Below are 20448 nucleotides of genomic sequence, written 5' to 3'. Positions count from 1 at the left end.
GAAAGTAGGATACAATGGAAACACCATAAATATTTATTGATATTATTTATATAACGTACATAATTCCACCACTGCATAGTTGTAGACAAAAACAAAGATTTATGCTCATAAAAACTTTGAAATAGACCAAATTACGCATTAGAAATGTATTTTACCGTTACTACAGCTCTATTTAGACTAACAGATTAAAGCATGCGGAACCACAACAGGAAGAAATTGGCAAACTCCTCAACTTTTCACTGGAGTGTGAAGTACAGCAGAGGCCAACCCCACCTATTAGCCACTCCTGTTGATAAGAAGTGCTCCACCTGTCCCAGCCCGAGTAAGAGGAGCCGCCCTGCATGTGAAAGTCCTGCTCTCAGGCAGGAGGCGCAGGACAGGGAGGCGGCTGAAATGTGGCCCGACAGGTCTGATGGGAACTCAGAGAGAGTCGGAGTGAGAGGGAGAGACGCAGGGAGGTTGCTGCGTGACTGACGAGCCTGTCAGCCAGGTGGATTAAGGAGCTGTCTTGCCTGAATTGAAACAATGACATAGTTGTGTTTGTGTTGCTGAGTGTGGAACTGGTTTATCATTTCACTGGACAGAGAGGGAACCTCAGGGGGACCTCTGTGGACTCCCACCACCATCAGACAGAGTGACAGAGTGGAATTTCCCCTCCTCTTCCCTGGCTGGAGCCGGGGGCAGATGGTCGCTCTGAGAGTTTGAGCAGAACTCAGGAAGGAGAGTGAGAGGAAGGGTGGGAGGAGGTCCAGAGAGGGAGAGGAAGAAACGCAAGGAGTGGACAGAAGAGGAGACATGCTTCGCTACGGCTCAGGACGAAATGTTTCCACCACTACCACCACAACAGAGGACTCTCCAGAGTCTTTTAGTGAGGTAAGAAGCCCCAGAGAGGTCAGACACTAAACTCTTCTTCTGTGTTTTGCAAACAGTTGTGTGTTTCTCTCCTCCCTCTTCGTCTCTTTTAACTCTGCAGCCACTTGTTTCTCGTCTGTTTCTTGCCAGCGAGATAAACGTTCCCAGCTAACAGTTGATTGTCTGAAGGTTCATGTTTGTTATAGGATGTGTTCACTTACAAGAGCATGTAATGGGAACTGGAGTGTGCAGCAGGCAGGGCTGTCATGTTTATTTGAACAGCTCTCTGATATAACAGGCCTTTGTGCTGCAAACTGGCCTTTAAAGTTATTCCCATTGTTTTCTAATGAAGAAAGGACCCTTTATTATCCAGTAAACTGATGATACGAGTGTTTTTTGGAATACAATCTTAATGGTACAAAATGTTTGTTTGTAACACAGCCAAACAAAGCACTCACTGTGATGTCATAATTACTGTAACCATAGCACAGCATTTACATAAACTTTGCAGGTCTGTTGGTCTATAAATAAACCGCTGCTGGTGGTGGCCGGTTGAGGTCTGTGAGAGCAACCACCGCAGTTTCATAGATGTTTTAGTTTCCTCTCTGATGACATAATGCAAAGAATCATTTGCCTACATAACGTCTTTTATTTGCCTTTTGTCTGTTTGTTCTTTTGCAGAGGAGGATCAGGCGCCTCAGGTTAACCCTACATGCGGGGGATACTGAAAACAAGGAGTCAAAAAATGCAAACTCAGACACAGTAAGTCGTGTTATCTCCCTCATTGAAATTCCTCCAATTAACCAGCAACATCCTGCCTATACGTCTCTCTTGACAGCTCTGTTCAGATGGGTAAAGGTTTAATGAGTAGAGTTCAGTTAAACCTCAATTTCCCTCTTCAACACTTAGACTCTTAGAAATGGCGAACAATAAACAAAAAAGCATTGATAAATCATCTTAAAATACAAAGACGGCGGAGCAACTGAGATTTATCTGCTTTATTTTATCATCTTGACCAGTTACACAATCATGGCAGGAGGGTGTGTGTGTGTGTGAGCGTCTGTGATAATGCACACACACACAGCTGTTTCACATTTACTTCAAAGCTCAGCTCCGACTGCATGTATAGTAAATCTAGTCCTTACAATGGAAAATATTTTAAATACTTTCACCGAACAGACAATATGTTTGATATCTGACTGAAACACCTGAGACTCCTGAGAGCTGAAACAGTGTTGACTCAAACATCGGTGACCAAACAAACCAAACTAGCTCATAAAAATGGTATTTGCTTGTTGAAGTATCACTCTGTACAGTATCTGTTGTGTGTGTGCGTGTGTGAATTTGTCATTGTGTGTCCATATGTGCGTGTTTGTTGTAGGTGGCTCTGCCCCTGCCTTTGTTTGTGTTCAGGATTTGCAGTCCAGAGAGGCTGATGTCAGTGTGAGTGTGAGAACCAAGCACGACTTCACTTATTGTTGGCACCTAGAAGGTTTTGGCTCTTATTAACTGTGCACAGAGGAACACGGTGGTTTGTTTTGAATGAACCTTGGCCAAGGAGTGTGGTGTTCATCCAGTTACCGCGCCTCTACAAACTCGACTGATAGCACATTGCCGTAATCTCTGTATGTGCTTCCCTTTGGGAGGGTGTGACCCTGACTATTGGAACTGATCACCGAGGACAGTGTGATCATGAGTGAACACAGGAGTGACACACATGTGCTCAGTGATGACGTGTACTTCAGGGTATGTTCAGTGAGGACGCACACACGGTGCATCCTTCAGAGAGGCAAACAACAAACAAACAACTGTGTGGAGTGTAATGAAATGGTGGGAGTAAATAAAAATGGTCCATTACATTAAAAATGAAAACACAATAGTTAGGAATGCCCTCAGAGGTCTAATAACATTTTGGGAAATCCACTCAATCGTCAATACCACTCTCAAGTTTCTATGGTAAATGCAGCACAAAGCTACAGCCAGCAGCTGGTTATCTTAGCTTAGCACAAAGATGAAAACGAGGAAACGGTCTCTCTCCAAAGGTCGCTAAATATGTTATATCTTGTTTGTTAAATAGTATGTACTAAAAATATGTCAAACTGACAATTTGTGGTATTCTGGCAGTGGGTCGTGCAGTTAATGAGATTCAGAGGTGCTTGTAGGTAGCTTTTGTTACCTTTGGACAGAGTCCAAGTAGTTATTTCTCTACTATCACAGTCTGTATGCTGAGCTAAGATAACCAGCTGTTGGCGGTAACTTATCTACCTTCTCATCTAACCCTCAGCAAGAAAGCAAAATGTTGCAATGTTAGTAAGAGGTCCAAAAGTTTCCAAAGATGCAAAATATTTCAGGAAGAATCACATGAAATTAAAATAAAGTGATGCACGAGACAACAGTGGTCTTCAGTTCAGTGTAAACCTTAAAACGAGCTCAAAAATGTATCTCAATATGAGCTAACGCAAATACACTGAAGTGCTAAAGCAAGCTGACGAATAATTAGCATGTGAAATTGTTGAATAACAATTTTTGAATAACATAACTTTGAAAACACTTGGCAGGTGAAATTGAAGGAAAATAACAGGCTTCAAAGGGTTAAAAACACACCTCTCCTTGACGATTTGTTGTTTTTTTGGTGGTGGTTATGTGCAATTAGTGAGCTTTAGAGGTGCTTGTGGGCAGATTTTGTGACCTTTGGACAGAGTCAGACTACTTCCCTCTGTTTTGCTAAGCTATGATAATCTAAACAGCTAGCTTTAATATCATATTAATTGTACAAATACAAGAGTGGTATCAATCTTTTCATCTAACTCTCAGCAAGAAAACAAATGAGTGTATTTCACTAAATGTTGGACTGCTGTGGATTAGGGTTAGGTTACTACTATGAGATCCAAAAGTTTCTAAAGGCACCAATTATTTCAGGCTGAATTACTCAAGAGTTTGCTGTAAGAGACACAAAAAGTAACAGTTGTCTCAAGTATGCTGATGCAGACCTGGACAGACTCAAACATTTTCACTCAACATAAGTGGATGTAAACACGCTAAATTCCTAAAGCAAGCTTATAAGTGATTGTGGGAAAACATAAATGTGAAGCCACTTCAGGTGTGACTGAAGGGGAATATCAGGGTTCGAAAGGTTAGACCCTCACCTCTCTGCGTCCTCCTCACCTGCTCGTTATGTATTCAGTGCTGAGTGCAGAGCTCTGTGCAGGTGCTGCTGTAATTGCTGTGACACGTAACTCTGTTTCAACAAGACACAGTGTTGAGCAGGCTTGACAGCTTTTTTAAAACTTAGTTTATAGTTTTGGACATAATACAAAAATGTGCTCAGAAAACATTGCAACAAGGGACTGATTCATCCAACAGACAAGATAAAGAAAATGAAAACTGTACCAGTTCAGTCAGAAATACAAATAAAAAATAATCATAATTTTAGTGGTCATAATAAAAGTAAACAAAACAAATACAGAAGCCATCCTAAGAAAATGTCAAGCTTTTGTTACTTTATTTATGCCCACTGAAGTTTCTCAAACTTTGATTGTAGATGTATTCTGCAGGAGAGGTCACATGTGGGTCAGCTGCACCTTATTGAGCCCGCATTGTTGTGACTTTGTGATGAAAAAAAGAAAAAAGGAAAACGTGAAGTTAATCAAGGAGGAAGGAAGTGAGAGTAATATCCTCTGCCCGTGATGTTCAAAGATACTATGTGTCAGGAGAAACGCTGGTTAACGTGGTTATTCGACATAAAATTAGAAAGGGTGTATCCTGCAACCTGACACATCATGGATACAATCCAACCTGTGGCTATGGCCCACATGAGATACAATACATCTGCACCATGACACACACACACACAAAGCACTTTGAAACAGTTGCTGCATATAGAAGTTTCTCTGTCATTGGATTTCATCTCCACAATGGCTCAAAGTCTCTTTAAAGTGAACAAGAGTCAACCCAACAAGCTACATGAGAGGGTCTTTGTGCTATGACTGTCCTGTCAGTGTTGGAAATAAGGGTCTAATCCAGTCAGTCGAGTCCTCCTGAAGCAGTCAACAAACAAATTGCGCAATTAAATGTCTGACAATGCGATGACATGAAGTCATTCGAAGTAGAGTCTTTAAGTTGTTTTTACATGATTGCGTAATCCAGGCGGACGGTGACGTCATCAAGGCAGCCAAACAAAGGAAACTCTGTGTGCTCCTTCCACCAAAAATGTATCTGCAAGAAGCAGGCCAACATTGTCCACCTGTGTGGTCAAACATCGACACTGTAAAATGAATTTGTTAGTCTGAGCCTGCAGAGTTGTTCAAACATAAAGAAGTTGGCTGTTCTTCCCTCCTATCCGCTGGAATTCACATCCGCCTATCAGAGGGCCTCCACCATTTCTCAACGACGTGTCCTCTGTAGATGAAGTGGTGGAGAAATGTGAGGCTCGGCTCTGTCCGAGAGACAACACTGACATCTTTGTTCTAGTTCCTCCTCACTGTTAAATCTGAGAGATGTTGAGACGGACGCCCCTCTCTCTGGGTGAGAGGTCCTGACAAATTGTCTCTGGTTTCTGCGAACAATTTTATTGTTATCACAAGATATTTTCATGTGATTACGAAATACAAAGTTATGAGGCAGGATAGATTAATTGAATGTAATCAATCAAAAAGAACTAAAATATTGAATAACGTGAGAAGAGCGGGGACCCGTGGAGCGGAGGGTCTTTAGCTTCTTTTCAAATGTACATGGGAGCTATTCACACATGGACATGTTTTGTATTATGAAACAATGTGTCTGTAAAGCAGCAGACTCAATAACAATCAGCCAATATGCACCCATAATCCTTATCCTGGATTCAGGAATAGAAAAGTGTTTCAAACATTATTGAGGAAACATTTCTGACTTAGGAAATTAAAAAGTGTATGGAAGAGTTAATGATTATGGCGAAGTTACTTCATCCACCCTACGTGACGGCAATAAAACAAAAATAAGGAGTAAGATTATCTAAATATTGAGTAGATTAAACACTGGAACATATAAAATAACAAGAAATGTAAAATTATCATGCTCTAACACTTTTCTTGTGTCTTGTGACAACGTTGAAGTTGTTCAGTTTTAACTGTTCTGTTTTTTTAATGTTATCTCTATTCCAAAATGTACTCATGTGAACATTGGAAATAAAGAAAGAAGTTTGGACTCTGTACATTTTTCAGTGTCAGGTTATCTATAAGATAATGGTGATTAACACTAGTTGGAGGGGCCCCCTGGAAAATGTTTGTCTCGGGCGCCAGCAGACTCTCGAATCAACACTGTCTACATTTAACCAGACACAAAACGGACCAGGCAGCTTTGTTGCAACAGAAACGTTGCTAATTGAAAGGTGTCGGTGCTGTGGAATGTTTGCACAAAAACATGTTTTTAACGGTTTAACCAGGCTGCACACCTGCATTGAAACAAATCATCCGCAACAACAAATCTCGATTTTTTTTTTTCCTTTTCTGTAGGCTGAGAAAAAGACGGACGTCAAAGGGGCATGGAAGAAGAAGAATGGGCTGATCCAGAGAGAGAGGCCAGCTGGCAGGGAGTCACCTCAGCAGGTAGACAGCCACATACACCACATGAGTAATAGGCATGACACCGCAACGCACATACTGCCACTGCTGCAGCACGTCGCTGTCACTGACATCCGTCTGTAAAGCACGTTTGTGTGCACACAGCTTCAGGCTGTCATTAATTATGTATTCACAGAGGTTCAACATGAACAGATGCCTGGAGATGACAGGAACACTTTCTATATGTCGCATGTATACAGCGTATCTGTCTATATATACAGTACTGTACTGTACTGTACTGTACGAAGGGTTCATTTGCAAAAACAGTTATTTCCAATTTTTTTTTAACTCTGCTTCAATATCAATCAAACTGTAATATTATAATAAGTTGCAGCCCTGTTATCCTAAAATGAATTCTTTCTCTTTTCCACTACATTTTTGAAATATTTATTGATCTCTAAGCCTCTGTTCTGTAATTTATCTCTGCCCATGACTGTAATCCTTTGTTATTGTATTGTTTAAAGTGCTGCACCTCTCTGCCGGTGTGCATCTCTTTTCACTGGGCGCCCGTCTGCTCGTGGTACAATAGGCAGAAACGGTAGCAGCAGCTCATGTACTGGGTTGCAGAAATGTGACACCTTCAATACACCCTGCACTTTTTCTAGCCGTTCGTTCCCAGCCTCCTGTTTCCAGTGCTCAGCAGCAGCGGTGCTGGAAATACCTGATCAGGTGTACATATGCAGGCATTTGCATCCACACACAGAAACTCAGAACACATGTGATGCGCCTCCAAGTGTGCATGTGTGCACACAGTCAAGCACACAGATACACAAACACAATGACAGTTACAAGTCAGCCTCAGTGGAGGGTGGCTACAGAAACCTGAGCGGTGCGATCTTGTCTCCCTCAGCAGCTCGGAGACATGACCAATGGGGCGCCAGAGACCTCGCTGCAGCAGCATGGGCCCAAAGTGTACGCCGTTGTGCAGAGGACGGGCTCGGACAGACAGCAGGAGGTGATGGCGCGTGAGTGGACGGTCAATCACCTTCAGGATGAGATGAGGTACATCAAAGAGGTGAGTGGGAACTGACAAAAGCAGCCGGGCCTTCAGGTCAACACATCTTTGTTTTCAAACCATCTATATGCAGTCCTGGGATGTGTGTAGATAATGTCTGTACATTCTGTGTTTACAGGTGAGAGATTCGTTGGAAAAGGTGAGAGAGCGGATGTACGGGCAGTTCGGAGGAATGCAGCAATCAATGCAGAAGCTTTCACAGGAAATCAGGGTAATGACTTCTGTAACACCATGTGACTACTCATCAAACTCCAGCCTGTGAAGCTGTGAATAAATCTAACAACACTGTGTGTCATGTGTGTCTGCAGACTGCCAATTCACAGCGGAGGAGTCTGGAATCAGAGGTGAAGATCCGGACGGCAGCCATGGAGAGCTTCGATCAGATGAACAGCTCCCTAATATCTGCAAACCTCGGCCTGCAGGTAACAAAATCAATGCCACTGAACCTGTGAGGACCTGCTCCTCAACAGCTGCATGTGGTCACACTAAAGGCCGGCTCGATAAGTAAAAGAAGTTTCCTTCGCAGAAATCCCTTCTGGAGAACTGTCAGAACAGAGTGGACAAGAGGGACGAGATGAAGAGTTTGCGGAGCACCTGTGAGAAAACACAAGAGAAACTCAGAGAGACGGAGAAGGAGCTGGCCGCCGCGCAGGCTGAGAACCAGACTCTGAGACTACAGGTAATCCTGAGCACACATCTCAGTCATGCACACCCTCGTGCGGGCACAAATTTCAAAAACAACAAAGTGGGACTGATTCTCTGAGTCAGCCAGCTGGTGTGACGAGTGGGCGCTCAAATGGCCTGTTCTGATGAGTCAATAACAGGAGAAGTGTGACACTGCATGACAGCTATGAAACAAAGAAATAATGGAGAGCTTCACATGTAGAAATAAGTATACTTTACCTGATTCCTCATCACTTTTAAATCTCTGCAGTTCCTGTGTTTTTCAAAGTAGGCAGAGGTGGCAAAAGTACACAAGCTCTGTACTGAAGTAGAAGTACAGATTCTTCTTTCCATGTTTCATCTACGTCTTTAGGTTGAAATCAGTCTTGTGATGTTGGGAAGGTGGCGTGCGATGATGCAAAATAAAAATAACTGATAATTCCCCAGAAATGCTTTAAAACTAAAGTAATGAGCCTGTTTTGAAAATGTGAGGAGCAGAAAGTACAGATATTTCTGTACAAATGTAGGAAGTTAAAGTTAAAAGGTGTCAGAAAAATAAATACTCAAGTACAGTAGAGATACCTGAAAAGTAGAGTGACAAAGTATTTGTACTTCATCACTTCACACCTCTGGAAGTAGGTGAGAGTAAATTTAAAGGTAAAAAACTTGACCAAATAAATAAAAGTGGCTCTCATTAGAGATAAAACAACATGATACGTATGGCACGTACATTTTTTTAAAGTATCTTTGCTTTGCAAAAACTTAAAATGGCAACGTTTTGTTCTGGTGACTGGGCTGGACAGACAGTAGATACTGTAAAGCTTTGATGCAGCAGATTCAATAACATCATCTCACTGCAGTACAGTAACACGTCAGCTGCATCTTTTTTTTCTAGTGTCAATATGGAATAATCAGCCTTGCACAGTGTTAATTTCTGCTGTGCTGTCAATTGTCCAGGTGGAGACTTCACGGGAGGCCAGCACTCAGGCGCTGCAGGAGCTGTCAGTGACGCTACAGCAGGAGTACGAGGAGAAGCTGCGGGAGGAACAACGGAAACACAGGGAGGAGATTGAAAACCTACAGGTCTGCATTCTTTACTCCTTATTCATTCATTAAATGTCAGCATTGTACATCACATGCGGCTTCAGTGCTCGCAGATACCAAATCTTTTGTGTCACATGAACAATGGATGTGTGACGATTGTGCAACATGTCTCAAATGTTGTTGGCTTTGACGCATTTTACAAAGAATATAATGCAGTGCAAATTTTATCTGACATTCAGCCAGAGATACAGAACATTTATGTAAACTGCAATGTTTTTCTGTTCACCTAGGCTCAGCTCGATGAGTACATCAGGCGACTAGAGGAAGCAGAGAGAAACATCAAGACTGCAGAGGCCAAGATTGCTGAGAGGGACCAGAGGATCATGGAACTGGACCGTCTACTGGACTGTATGAGCAAGGTGAGGCACACTTTGACAAAACCAAAGTCAAGCTATGTACGCTTTAAGCAGATAATAAACCTTATAATGATGAATATTTTTACAGGAAAAGGGTCAACTCCAGAAGAAGCTGCAGGAATGTGAACAGCGTCTCCACTTGTTGGAGCTGACGGACACGACTGATGCAACTGTAGTCAAAAGGTACAAAAAGGACAAAACAATCCCAACTCAAGTTCAACTTTCTGTATTTTTTATTGAGCCTTTAATTGTATCGCACAGTCTTCATCAGTAATTAGAGTTTATAGGTTGTTATGGAGTTGGATTTGGAGATGCAGAAATAGAAAGCTTGGGCTAAAAGAGCATAAAAGGATCTTGAATTGAGACTGTCATGGTCAAAAATAAACTTTAATGCTTCAAAAAATATCTTGTTTCGGTGGATGTGCAGTACAGACACTGGAGTAATGACTCTCAATTTGGGCATTCTGACTCACAGTAGTGTTGAAGCATTGGCCCTATTAAAAGCTTAGGTTTTTCCCTCTAAAGTTTGTTATCCGCGATCTGAGAAACATCTGACCTGACTGCACATTTCTGGAAGATGGAAGAACTCCTGTGTGATGTATTTATATGTGGGTTTAACTGGTTGCTGATCCTGTTTAGGTCCAAAGAGCTGCAGTCTGAAAGTGTGGATCTGCGTGAGAGGATCAAACACTTGAACGACATGGTGTTCTGCCAGCAGAGGAAAGTCAAAGGAATGATCGAGGAGGTGAGGAGTGTTTATATATCGGTGTGCTAATACTGTCCACTCACATGCACTCAGGTCTACTTGTGTTTTGATAATGGGCGTGGGTGAAATACATGCATGAGCTGAAGAAGTAAAAGTTTGTTTGGCATCAATAATACGGATGAGTTGCACACAAGGAATATAAAACTTGATCTGACCCAGAGTCAATAAAGGGTGAGGCATTGTGGTAGCCAGGTGGATAAGATGCATATTTAGTATCAAAAGATAGAGGATTTAGTGATTAAAGTGCATCATTAGAGTCTTAACTGGCCTCTCTTCTCCAAAAACATATTCCTTCCATCATCCACCATATCTTGTAGGATGACTCTTAAAGTGTTGCATCGACTGACCAGTGTTTGCCAACAGTAACCATTTTCTTTAATGAGTCTGTAATTTATGAATAATTTTCAAGACGATTTCTGGAAATGGCTACGTAATTACATAGTATACAGTGTATAGGGAGAATAAAGCACGGTGTTCAGTTGCTACACTAGTCTATAAATTGCATGTGTGTGTTAGAAAGTCTTGTAGTAAGTGCACAGAAGGTCAGCTAAACATCCAATGATGTGAAATGTGTCTACAGGCAGGTTAACAGTGATAAATGAATAATTGATTAATATCATTTTTGGTAAAAATTTAACTTTTTAGAAAATATATTATGTAATTTAATACAGGCAAATATAAATAAACACACAAGTATATGATGGCCTTCAATATATCTTCACAAAACGACAAGAAGACAGCTGGACATAAAAAAAGGAACAAAAAAAGATTTTAAAAGATTTTTTTAAAAAGATGTGACTGAAAACAGTTTTTTTCAATTAAAGCAACATTATATTGAAATTGACATTTTGTGTGATTTGGCGCCCCCCACAGTTTCTGAGTGTAACAACACTGTCACAAATACAAATCTCAGGTCTGTAACAACATGTCAGACGTAATGAAGGTTGTCAGACTTAATGTAGGTGCAAACACAACTCATTACGTCATAACAATGTTTTGTGTTGAAAACTTGTATGTTGAAGTAAACCTGTATGTAACGCTGTGATCCGACCCTCTCACTGAAGTTACATAGTGCTATATATCTATATCTATACTATAACAAGACACTGTACCATCAACATGATTTTGAAGCTGTTCTTTTAAGGTAAAAAAAGTTACATAATGTTGCTTTAAATGTCGTCTTCTTGTGAAGGTTCAAACACTGCGAGCTCAAGTCGCTCAGAAGGATATGTTCATCTCGGAGCTTCTGGACAGAATTGCAATAGTGGAGTGCGAGGTAAGACAAATACGTCACTGTGTTGACCGCCTGTTTTGATTATGGTGTGGTGTGGTCACCTGCTGCATGTCTTAATATGATTTCCTGGGCTGCTGAGCGCTGGATGTCCTGAACTTTCAGCAACGTCTGTGTGATTTCCTCGTGTCACTGCACCTATCAAATCACTTTCAAATAAAAGTGACTTCAGTCTTTTGCATGTAGCTGAGCTGACTGTCCTCTTTTCTTTTTTTCCTTTTCCTAGAATAATGAATTAGAAGACAAGCTGAAGTATTTTATGTCCACACAGAATAAACCTCGAGTAGTTTTGGAAACCAGGGAGATAGGAGTAGGCTGTGATCTGCTCCCCAGGTAAGAAGCATATGTATTAGCATCAGCGTATATTTGGTGCTTCTTTTGGAGGTTTCTCACTCTGAAATCTGAAATCTGCAGACGTGATGCTGAACCTCCTGTTCAGCGTGAGCCAACTCATCTCCATCCCATACAACACCCACCACCCCTCCAACTTCCATCACCAGTGAATCCTCCATCACCCACTCAACTGTCATCTCCACCTCCACTTCTTTCCCCTAAACAACCATCATCTCCCACACAACCTTCATCCCCTTTGCAATCTCCATCTTCTACATCTCCAACTGAACATCCATTCGCCTACCTGACATCACCAACCCAACCTAGGACGTTCAAGTCTAGTAACCCTCCACCCAGCAGGCTGGAGAGCAGTTTACTGAGGTACACTCCTGTCCAATACAGCCGCTTCCTGCAGTCCAGCCCCATAGTATACACCCGCACGTATCAATCTGAGTCTCCCGCGAGTCCAGTCCAGTCCAGGAGGGATGAGGTGGACGCAGAAGCAAACACAGACCCAAAGTCAAGTCCAGAGGAATCCACATCGTCTCTGTACTCTTCTCAACCGAGATCAAGAGCCCCTCAAGTTTATTCACCGTTTATGAAACTTATGGAAATAACAGCGAAGATAAACATAGACTGATGTAAAAGTTATAGCCTGACATTTTGGGAAATACATGTTCTCGTCGAGAGTTGTTACCTTCGGACAGAGGGTAACTATTTCCCCTTTCGAGTCTTCATGCCATGCTAAGCTACCTGGCTGCTGGTCGTAGCTTCATATTTAGCGGACAGACAGTGGTATAAATCTCCTCATCATGTAAGTCTCTGCTAGGAAGCAAAAAACTGTTTTTCTCAAAATACTGGACAATTCTTTTGAAAGTTTTGTTTGGCCTTGTTTTTACCACTGACTATCAACTCATCTCATGTCCTCTTCTTTGGCCTCAAATGTAACTTTTTATACTTCTAGTCTTTGCACAGGATAGAAACAAATTAACAAGTGTAATTACTGAGCTTTAGAGGTGCTGGTAGCTTGATTTTTAAACCTTTGGATGGAACAGAACAGGGAAACCCATTTTTCCAGTCTTTGTACTATGCTAAGCTATATGTAGCTATGGTAACCTTAGCATAAAGCTAATCTGAACACCATGGTTGTACCGTAAATATGTAGCTGCAGTTATTATAAAGGCATATGCTGCCGTGGTTGGTTAAAGGATAAGTTCACCCAAAAACAAAGATTCAGTCATTATCTCCTCACCCCCATGTCGATTGGAAAGTTGGTGAAGTTTCGTAGTTGACAAACTTTTCTGAAGCTTCAAAATAAAACGTTGTGCTAAACCTCTGAAGCTGATGGGGGCTTGTTTTAAAACATATAGAACAACTGAAAAGAAAAAAACTTGATGTTTGGGAGAATGCTGCTACACTGTTTTGCTGTTAAGCTACAGAAATGTTTTGCAGACGACCTGACTTTCCATCAGCATGAGGGTTAGAAGATAATGACTAAATTTCATAAATCAATACTAAGTTAGTAACTGCAATTATATATTTACCATATAGTCATGAAAGTGACATTATCCTTTCTTCTAACCAGCGAGAAAGTGATTAATTCCTAAAATGTCAAACTATTCCTTGAAAACTCAGTTTTCTTGTTTGTTTCTGATTTCCACTGCTGTTTTTTTCATCTCATTTTTTAGACATACTTTGCAGAACATGATTCTGCTTATAAAAAGTCTTCTGGAGGTTTGCAGCCCATGTTTGCACGTAGCACTAGTCATGATTTTTCTGTTAAAAATGTTGCTTACTTTGGGGTGTAAATAATCTGTTGCTCTGTAAAAATATTTTGTAAATAATGTACTGAAGGATTATATTTGTTTTGTTTACAGCGAATGTAGCCCACTTACGTTGCTCATGGAGCTCTGAGCATTCAAGTTCTCTATGAAGGTTATTGTGTGTATTTTCCTATCATTTTGTATTGGCTCTGTACAAATTGAATATTATGAATATTATTTTCTTATTGTCACATTATGTACAAAATATTTATTAACATGCTTTGTGCCTTTGTGAACAGCCTACTTGATACTGGTGGTGGGAATGAATCTTTAAATTGGCGACAGGGTAATATATATATATTAATGGAGTATAAAGTACAGTTCTGTGCTAATGATGAGCTGATCAATAACTTTAAGTATAATTATTGACCTTAATGAGGTGACTGCCATTCCTGAGCCACAGGCACAAGTATTATCCAGCTGTTGTCTGCACTGCCACAACTGTGTTTGAAAGCTTCATGATGTGCCTTTTCCTTATCGATACATATCATACTGCGACTAATGATAAGAGGCCAGCATATGTTTGGATAATAAAGACTTTACTGTAGAAGTAACAAGACAGGCTGATTTGTCTTTGTACAACCACACTAACATACTGCACAACCTCACACACTCTCTAAAGCCTGAAGCCACGTATGACTACTTCATTGTTCATGTGCATTGCAATTGATCATGTCTGGTAGGAAACACAAAAAGGGGCTTTTACATTGGTTTTGTACTTCTTCCATTTCTAATGATGCAGTTTCACACCTTTACATGAATGTTGTGCGAACACTGAACTCCAGATGAACTTCATGCACATATGTTAAAGCTCAGAAGCAGAAGAAGAATCTTTATTTGTCACATACAATCATTTACATACAATCATATAAATGGCTAAAGAGCAGTCGGCAATGTCATGCACCTGGGGATCGACTTCAGATCCAAGCCAGTGCTTTTGTCAAGGGCACTGACAGGAGAACCTACTGTACATGCTTCGATGGTGGGAAAAACTGGGGCAAGAGGAGAAACCACACCAAACAGTATATGTTATTGTAATTTTCATACATTATGGCGTGAAGATAGACTAGTTCTGAGTGTCATAAGAGCAATTGTGTGTGGCGTTAGAGCAATTGTTGACATCAATTGGTAGTAGAATGGAGTACACACGATACACCTGTTTCTATTAGTTTGCTGGATTTTGATCAGAAGACATGATACAAGTGGAGAAAACTGTGTCTGTTTTGATCTAACTTGGTAAATAGGACATAAATGCTGAATACATGGATAGGAACTTGCAACATAATAAATAAAGAATAAAAGTCTACTGAGGTTTTATTTTAGCTGCAAAGCTGCAGCCAAAAGCTAAACTGTCGTTGAACTGAGATAGGGAACAGAAAGGACACAGCTGTAACCTCCTCGTTGAAGCTGGGTCATTGTTCATTGAGCTGACGAGGAAACTGATTGGCACTGAGGCTGGGAAACATCCGGACAGGAAGTGTGGAAAATCTGACACAGTGAAGCCTGTTTAGACTGACTGCACTGGTTACAGAAAAGAAATAAAGCTCTTACATAAATAACTTTCAGAAGTTGGAGATTACAGTTTTCTTGAAATGTAAACTTGGTGCTGATGACTACATTTGACCTGCAGAGGGCAGCACATCACCTTCACTGGTTGTGAGGTGAAGCCGAGGTGCAGTACACCGTCCTGAACAGGGGGTGGCGCTAGAGCTTCACCTCACACGGCTGATTTCCGCCGTAGAAGAAGAAAATGAACCTCCACTTTGAAATGTTGCTGTCTCAGACTGGTCTCACACTGAAGAAGTGAAGTTTCCGCCTTTAAAAGTTTCTAAAGCTCGATAACCATAAAAGAGTCACTTAACGGGTGGCGTTGTGTGCTGGTTAACGTATGATTAGAGGTTGTGTGTGTAAAGTTAAACTGAACTGTTATCTCGCGCGGTTTGTGAATGGCTGTAGCTAGCTGTCACTAGCTAACAGTGATGTCCTCGTCGTGGACGGAGCGCCAGGGACAGGTGGGAGACCTGAGACGCCAGAGCAGAGAAGAGCTCCAAGAACTGCTCCTGAGACAGGAGAAAATACTCTCCAACAGGTAAGTTCACACTTATAGCCCAAGTTATTGCCTCCTGTGAGACATGAGAGGCACCAACTTAGCTGAGTTCATACGTGACTCAGTATGACACTTCGTGGCGTTCAGTCACTGTTAAAGTATCTCTGATGGATGGTAGATTAATGCGATAACATTACAGAAGAGGCATGATGATTTACTCACATAAATAAGCTTGATTAGTTTTAGTTAAAGCTGCTCTACCGTGACTCAGCTGAGCTACACTGTTGTCCGTCAGTAGAGACATGATGTGTAGTTTTTTCTGAGTCTCTGCAACCATGCTGCCAAAACTGACAACATAGCTAGACTTAAATCCACAAACTGATTTATTATTTCAGGGTTGTCCCTAATCCCTGCCATTGTAAGGTGTAGGTGCAGCAACCAAGCCGTAAATGAATGTAAAATGTGTAGAGCATCAAAACAAACTCAATGACCTTTTCCCAGAGCTACACACAGTGAACTTCTTTAGCAAGTTTGATCTTTATGCCTTTTGTGTGTTATTACTATTATCTCTGCTAGCCTTTTTCTTTACACGTATATAATGATCTAAAATTGATTAAGTGATTAAGTTAAGTAGCATGTTTTTTTAAATTAAAAAAAATGTACATCTAAACCTCCCGCTCTTCCACAAACCTATGGAAAAAGTGTTAAATAGATTTTGTTCAATGTGCTATATATTTTATATTAATTTATTGTATTACATAGATTTCCAAGTCACACACTATTGTGGTTACATAGCAGTATTAGATCAGATTTTAAATAATTATCAAATACTAGTGTGATTATAACTAATTTAATATGAAATGATGTCGGACAAAATACAGAAAAAGACAGGCTGAATGAATAAATGGTGGGTGAATTGTGTCCTTGAAATTAAAATGATATGTGACAAATGCCATCTCAACCCAACTGAACTAATAGTGAGTGACTACACCATCATAATCAAAACACCAAATTAGAGGATAACTTTTGCAAGACTGGTATTTATCTGTATTTATCTATGAAGACATTTAATGTTGATTTATTTGTTTAATGTCTCCCATCTGTATCTTGACTGATTGTTTTGAATATAGCATGACATGATGGGTTTGTGTTGTTCACAGGAGGCTGGTGCAGACTCTTCCTGATAAAGGGAAAAGGATAAAAGAGTTCACAGAGAAAGTGCGTCTTGCCATCGAACATCATGATGAAGAGAAGAGGAGACAGAGCTCGGTGTCTGCTGCCAGGACAGAGTTACAGTCAAAGTACCAGCAGGCTTTCACTATGCAACAACGTGCTGTCCCTGCCCCGGAGATTAAGACCTCACCTGCCTCAGCTGACGGGCAGAAAAACAACAAAACTTTGGATGAGCAAAGTGAAGAGTTTGTCTCCAGAGCAGCTGCTGGTGAAACCATGGAGACATCTGCTGCTGGGGCCTCTTTGAACTCTGATGAGACAAAAGAGGGTGACCTTGCGGAGGCCTTGGAAAGGGTCAGACTGTCTGAAACTAGTTCTGGTTTCAGTAGCGAGTCCAAAGAGCCATTAAACAGCACAGCAAGAGACAATTACTTTTTCAAAAAGCAGATACCAAAAAAGCCTCACTATATAACTGTCCTGGAAAAAACAGAGAGGACTTCACCTTCGAGCAGGCAGAAATTCAAACTAAATCAGTGAGTGGACTTTGTTTCCTGATGTGATGATTACTTTTTGTAAACATTTCTAACAAAAAAAGACTTTAATGATTATGTAGATTACATTTTATGTTATTTTGCTTTCTGTAAATAACAATGTCTCAACCGTGTTTCCAGGCTGCCCCACAGAAGTGACATCTCTCCCTCAGGATCCTCGTCACCTAGCCAGTCCTCTGAAGGCGCATCGCCGATCTCTGCACAGGCCAGGAGGGAGCGGGACAGAAAACACTTGGATGACATTACTTCAGCCAGACTCCCTCCTCTTCATCACAGCCCTGCCCAGCTTCTGTCTCTGGATGAGTCAGCCGTCCTTGTAAAGGAACAAACCAAGAAGCAGCAAGTAAGTGCAGCCGAGATCTCGACAAACTCTTGCTTGACAAACAGTGTATACATCTCACTGCTTTGCTGTGGTCTAATGAAAGTTGAGTAGGTAACTTTGCCAGATGATCCCTCGTTTTTTTTTTTTTGTTGGAGCCCACAGTGCGTCAGCACCTGTGCACGGGCCTCATTCAAATCAGTAAAGGGGTTGCTTTGTTTCCCGCAGTGCTAAAGTGGTTCTGAACACAGCTTTAAAGGACTCCGGTGGAGAATAGAAGAACATAGAATTAATGTGAGGTGTCTGTCTGGGTGTGTATTATGTTTGTAGGGGATAGGAGGTTGGGATAAGTGGTACATTTTCTTCAGTTGTCAACTCTTTCTTCTTCCTTCCTCTTGTAGCTCTCCTTCCAGTGAAATTTAATGCAGCATAGTTCAGCTCATGTCTGCTTTCAGTCTGCGGAAAATAAAAGGCTCATTATATAATCATGTTGGTGAGCAGTGCTGCTGGCAATTACGTTAATAAAATAAGTGGTATCGTCACTTACAATATTATGTACCGTGTGGATCAAGCTGTCATGTTTTGCTTGTGAAGAGGTGCTTTCCTGACAATAAATGAAAACAGGAATATTACGTTATATAAAACTTACATTGATTCAAAAAGTTTTAATTACAAAGATATTAACATAGAAATCATTGTTGTTTGATTTCCTTAATTATTGACATGTTGTACTTTAAAGATAAAGTTTAATGAGAAACACATGGAACAACCAGCAGTATGAAGTGTAAAGTAACAAATTTCTACTGATATTCAGATATTTAGAGTTATGGAAATTGTTGTGACTTGTGACATTTTCTCATCTAATCAAATGTGGAATTTATTATAAAGTGTCAAATGTAAAAAGTCCACATCACTTCCCTCCATCAGCTCTAGAGGGCAGCGTTCAGGCAGTGTAGGCACTGTGTATCACTCCACATCCAAAGTAGTGACTTCAGAGCCAAACGTCAAACAGTGTGCTGTTGTCAGCTCACGGAGGAGCTGTGAGCTTATTATCAGTCCTACTTTTGTTGAGGGTTTAACAGCTATGGCTGTGCTGCTTTTATGATAATGTGCTTGTTTTCTGTTTACCAGCCTATTCATGTCAACTTTTTCCTCTGTGTTGTGTTTAATTCCAGGAGTTGCAGGCCAAGCTGGCAGCCCAGAAACTGTCTGAGGGATTGAAGATCTCTATGGGGAGCTACACTCCTGACGGTGGCCCCATGGCTGCCTACAGAGAGGTTCACGATGAAGGAGCCCAGCTCTCCTCAGAGGAGGACTGATCCTGGAAGGCCAGAGCTGGGGAAACCAGTGTGACCTTGGCCCTGAGGGAAACGGGCTTTGGACCTCGCAATCAGGACCCATCAAACGGGATTTTCACTCCAGGGACAAGAATTCTCAAGAGAGGAAAAGAGTCTTTGCATAGCTCAGCTCAGGAAACTGAATGGCAGGTTGAGAAACTTAATTGTCATTCAGTTCGTATTGGGTTCAGTTGTTTCAGTGCAGGAATAATAATACCTGCTGTTGAATAGGAGTTTGAAATGCTAAATTTTAAGCATGTTTCATGAGGAGAATGTTTCTAGTCTGTAAACTGAAACTGATGACTTTTTGGGCCTGAGAGTATTGTATGAACTTTGTACTTTAGTGTGTTAATAATTACATGCACTTAAAGCTATCAGCAGATGGAGCAGACTGTTCTGGCAAAAGTGGTGACTGTTTACAGGTTTGTCTAGACAATAAACCTGATCCTGCAGATATTTGTCAGATTTTATTATAACAGAATTGAATAAATATCTGATCTCCCAAATGGTTGGTCTTTGTGTAAAGTGTAATATCACATCTGCCTGAAGTGAACATCTCTGTCTATATGACAGGCCATAAAGATGACAGTTGTTAAGTAGTTTTCTTATTTTATCTTATCTTATTGAATGTGTACATTTTGAACAGCATTGAATATCGTTATCTGCCGGTTTTTAGGTGGAAAAAGATGTTAGCATATCTCAGCATTGGCAATCGGCCAAAATAAATTGGAAGAGCAAAAATCCAATATTGTGCGTCCCTTTAATTTCTCCTCACTGGTATGAAATTGATCACTGATGAGAGCGTAAGGAAAGTGGTTTCCTTTTCCATGTGTTTAATTTAACGGACAATCAAGTCCATTCAGCACAACAAGCCTCAGGTCGGCGTCTGTATCTAACAAAGCTTTACAAGCTGTACTCTGTTAGCTGTAACCAGCAGTGTGCTGGTATTTCCAATGTTTTCATGGAGACTTTTTCTGCCACAGCACTGAGCCAACATGAGTATGAGGGCCAAACCGAACTCTGATCTGACCAGAAATATGAATCATACAGGCTAGAGTCCATTGTATAAAGACGGCACAATCTCTGAACTTTACATTTTTAATGTGGAAAATATGCATTGCAAATTAAAAGTGTTGTGTCATATTTAATAGGCTGAACACATCTGTTAAAGCAACATTATGTAACTTTTTTTACCTTAAAATAACAGCTCTTAAATCATTT

The 20448-nt window shown here is 40.9% G+C and overlaps 2 protein-coding genes across 3 annotated transcripts; both read left to right on the top strand.

The window, feature by feature from the left end:
• The first annotated feature begins 363 nt into the window (after positions 1-363).
• On the top strand, positions 364-14330 carry myzap (myocardial zonula adherens protein). 2 transcript variants are annotated; one of them, XM_084349468.1, is made up of 14 exons: positions 364-873; positions 1534-1614; positions 6342-6434; positions 7300-7464; positions 7583-7675; positions 7773-7886; positions 7991-8143; positions 9085-9210; positions 9462-9590; positions 9676-9770; positions 10227-10332; positions 11546-11629; positions 11871-11977; positions 12380-14330. In XM_084349468.1, the coding sequence occupies exons 1-14, from the start codon at positions 796-798 to the stop codon at positions 12615-12617; spliced, it is 1662 nt and encodes a 553-aa protein (XP_084205594.1). In that variant the 5' UTR covers positions 364-795; the 3' UTR covers positions 12618-14330. The 2 variants fall into 2 exon arrangements, with proteins under 2 accessions (XP_084205594.1, XP_084205593.1); XM_084349467.1 differs by having other exon boundaries at positions 12059-14330.
• A 1221-nt stretch (positions 14331-15551) lies between these two features.
• On the top strand, positions 15552-19973 carry polr2m (RNA polymerase II subunit M). Its single transcript, XM_084349487.1, has 4 exons — positions 15552-15889; positions 17008-17553; positions 17692-17914; positions 19066-19973. Exons 1-4 carry the CDS (start codon positions 15780-15782, stop codon positions 19207-19209), a joined length of 1023 nt encoding a protein of 340 aa, XP_084205613.1. The 5' UTR covers positions 15552-15779; the 3' UTR covers positions 19210-19973.
• The last annotated feature ends 475 nt before the right edge of the window (positions 19974-20448 follow it).

This window comes from Pagrus pagrus (assembly GCF_965226575.1).
Source record: "Pagrus pagrus genome assembly, chromosome: 1".
In the NCBI taxonomy this organism is placed as follows: Eukaryota; Metazoa; Chordata; class Actinopteri; order Spariformes; family Sparidae; genus Pagrus; species Pagrus pagrus.
Note: the sequence above shows the minus strand (reverse complement) of the source record. Positions and strands in the feature narration are given on the sequence as shown.

Excerpts from the sequence above, each read along its gene's own strand:
- polr2m (XM_084349487.1), top strand. The coding sequence starts at position 15,780 with ATGTCCTCGTCGTGGACGGAGCGCCAGGGACAGGTGGGAGACCTGAGA. Across the intron at positions 15,890-17,007 it reads GAGAAAATACTCTCCAACAG|GAGGCTGGTGCAGACTCTTC; the intron begins GTAAGTTCACAC and ends TGTTGTTCACAG. Across the intron at positions 17,554-17,691 it reads CAGAAATTCAAACTAAATCA|GCTGCCCCACAGAAGTGACA; the intron begins GTGAGTGGACTT and ends CCGTGTTTCCAG.
- myzap (XM_084349467.1), top strand. The coding sequence starts at position 796 with ATGCTTCGCTACGGCTCAGGACGAAATGTTTCCACCACTACCACCACA. Across the intron at positions 874-1,533 it reads CTCCAGAGTCTTTTAGTGAG|AGGAGGATCAGGCGCCTCAG; the intron begins GTAAGAAGCCCC and ends GTTCTTTTGCAG. Across the intron at positions 9,771-10,226 it reads GATGCAACTGTAGTCAAAAG|GTCCAAAGAGCTGCAGTCTG; the intron begins GTACAAAAAGGA and ends GATCCTGTTTAG.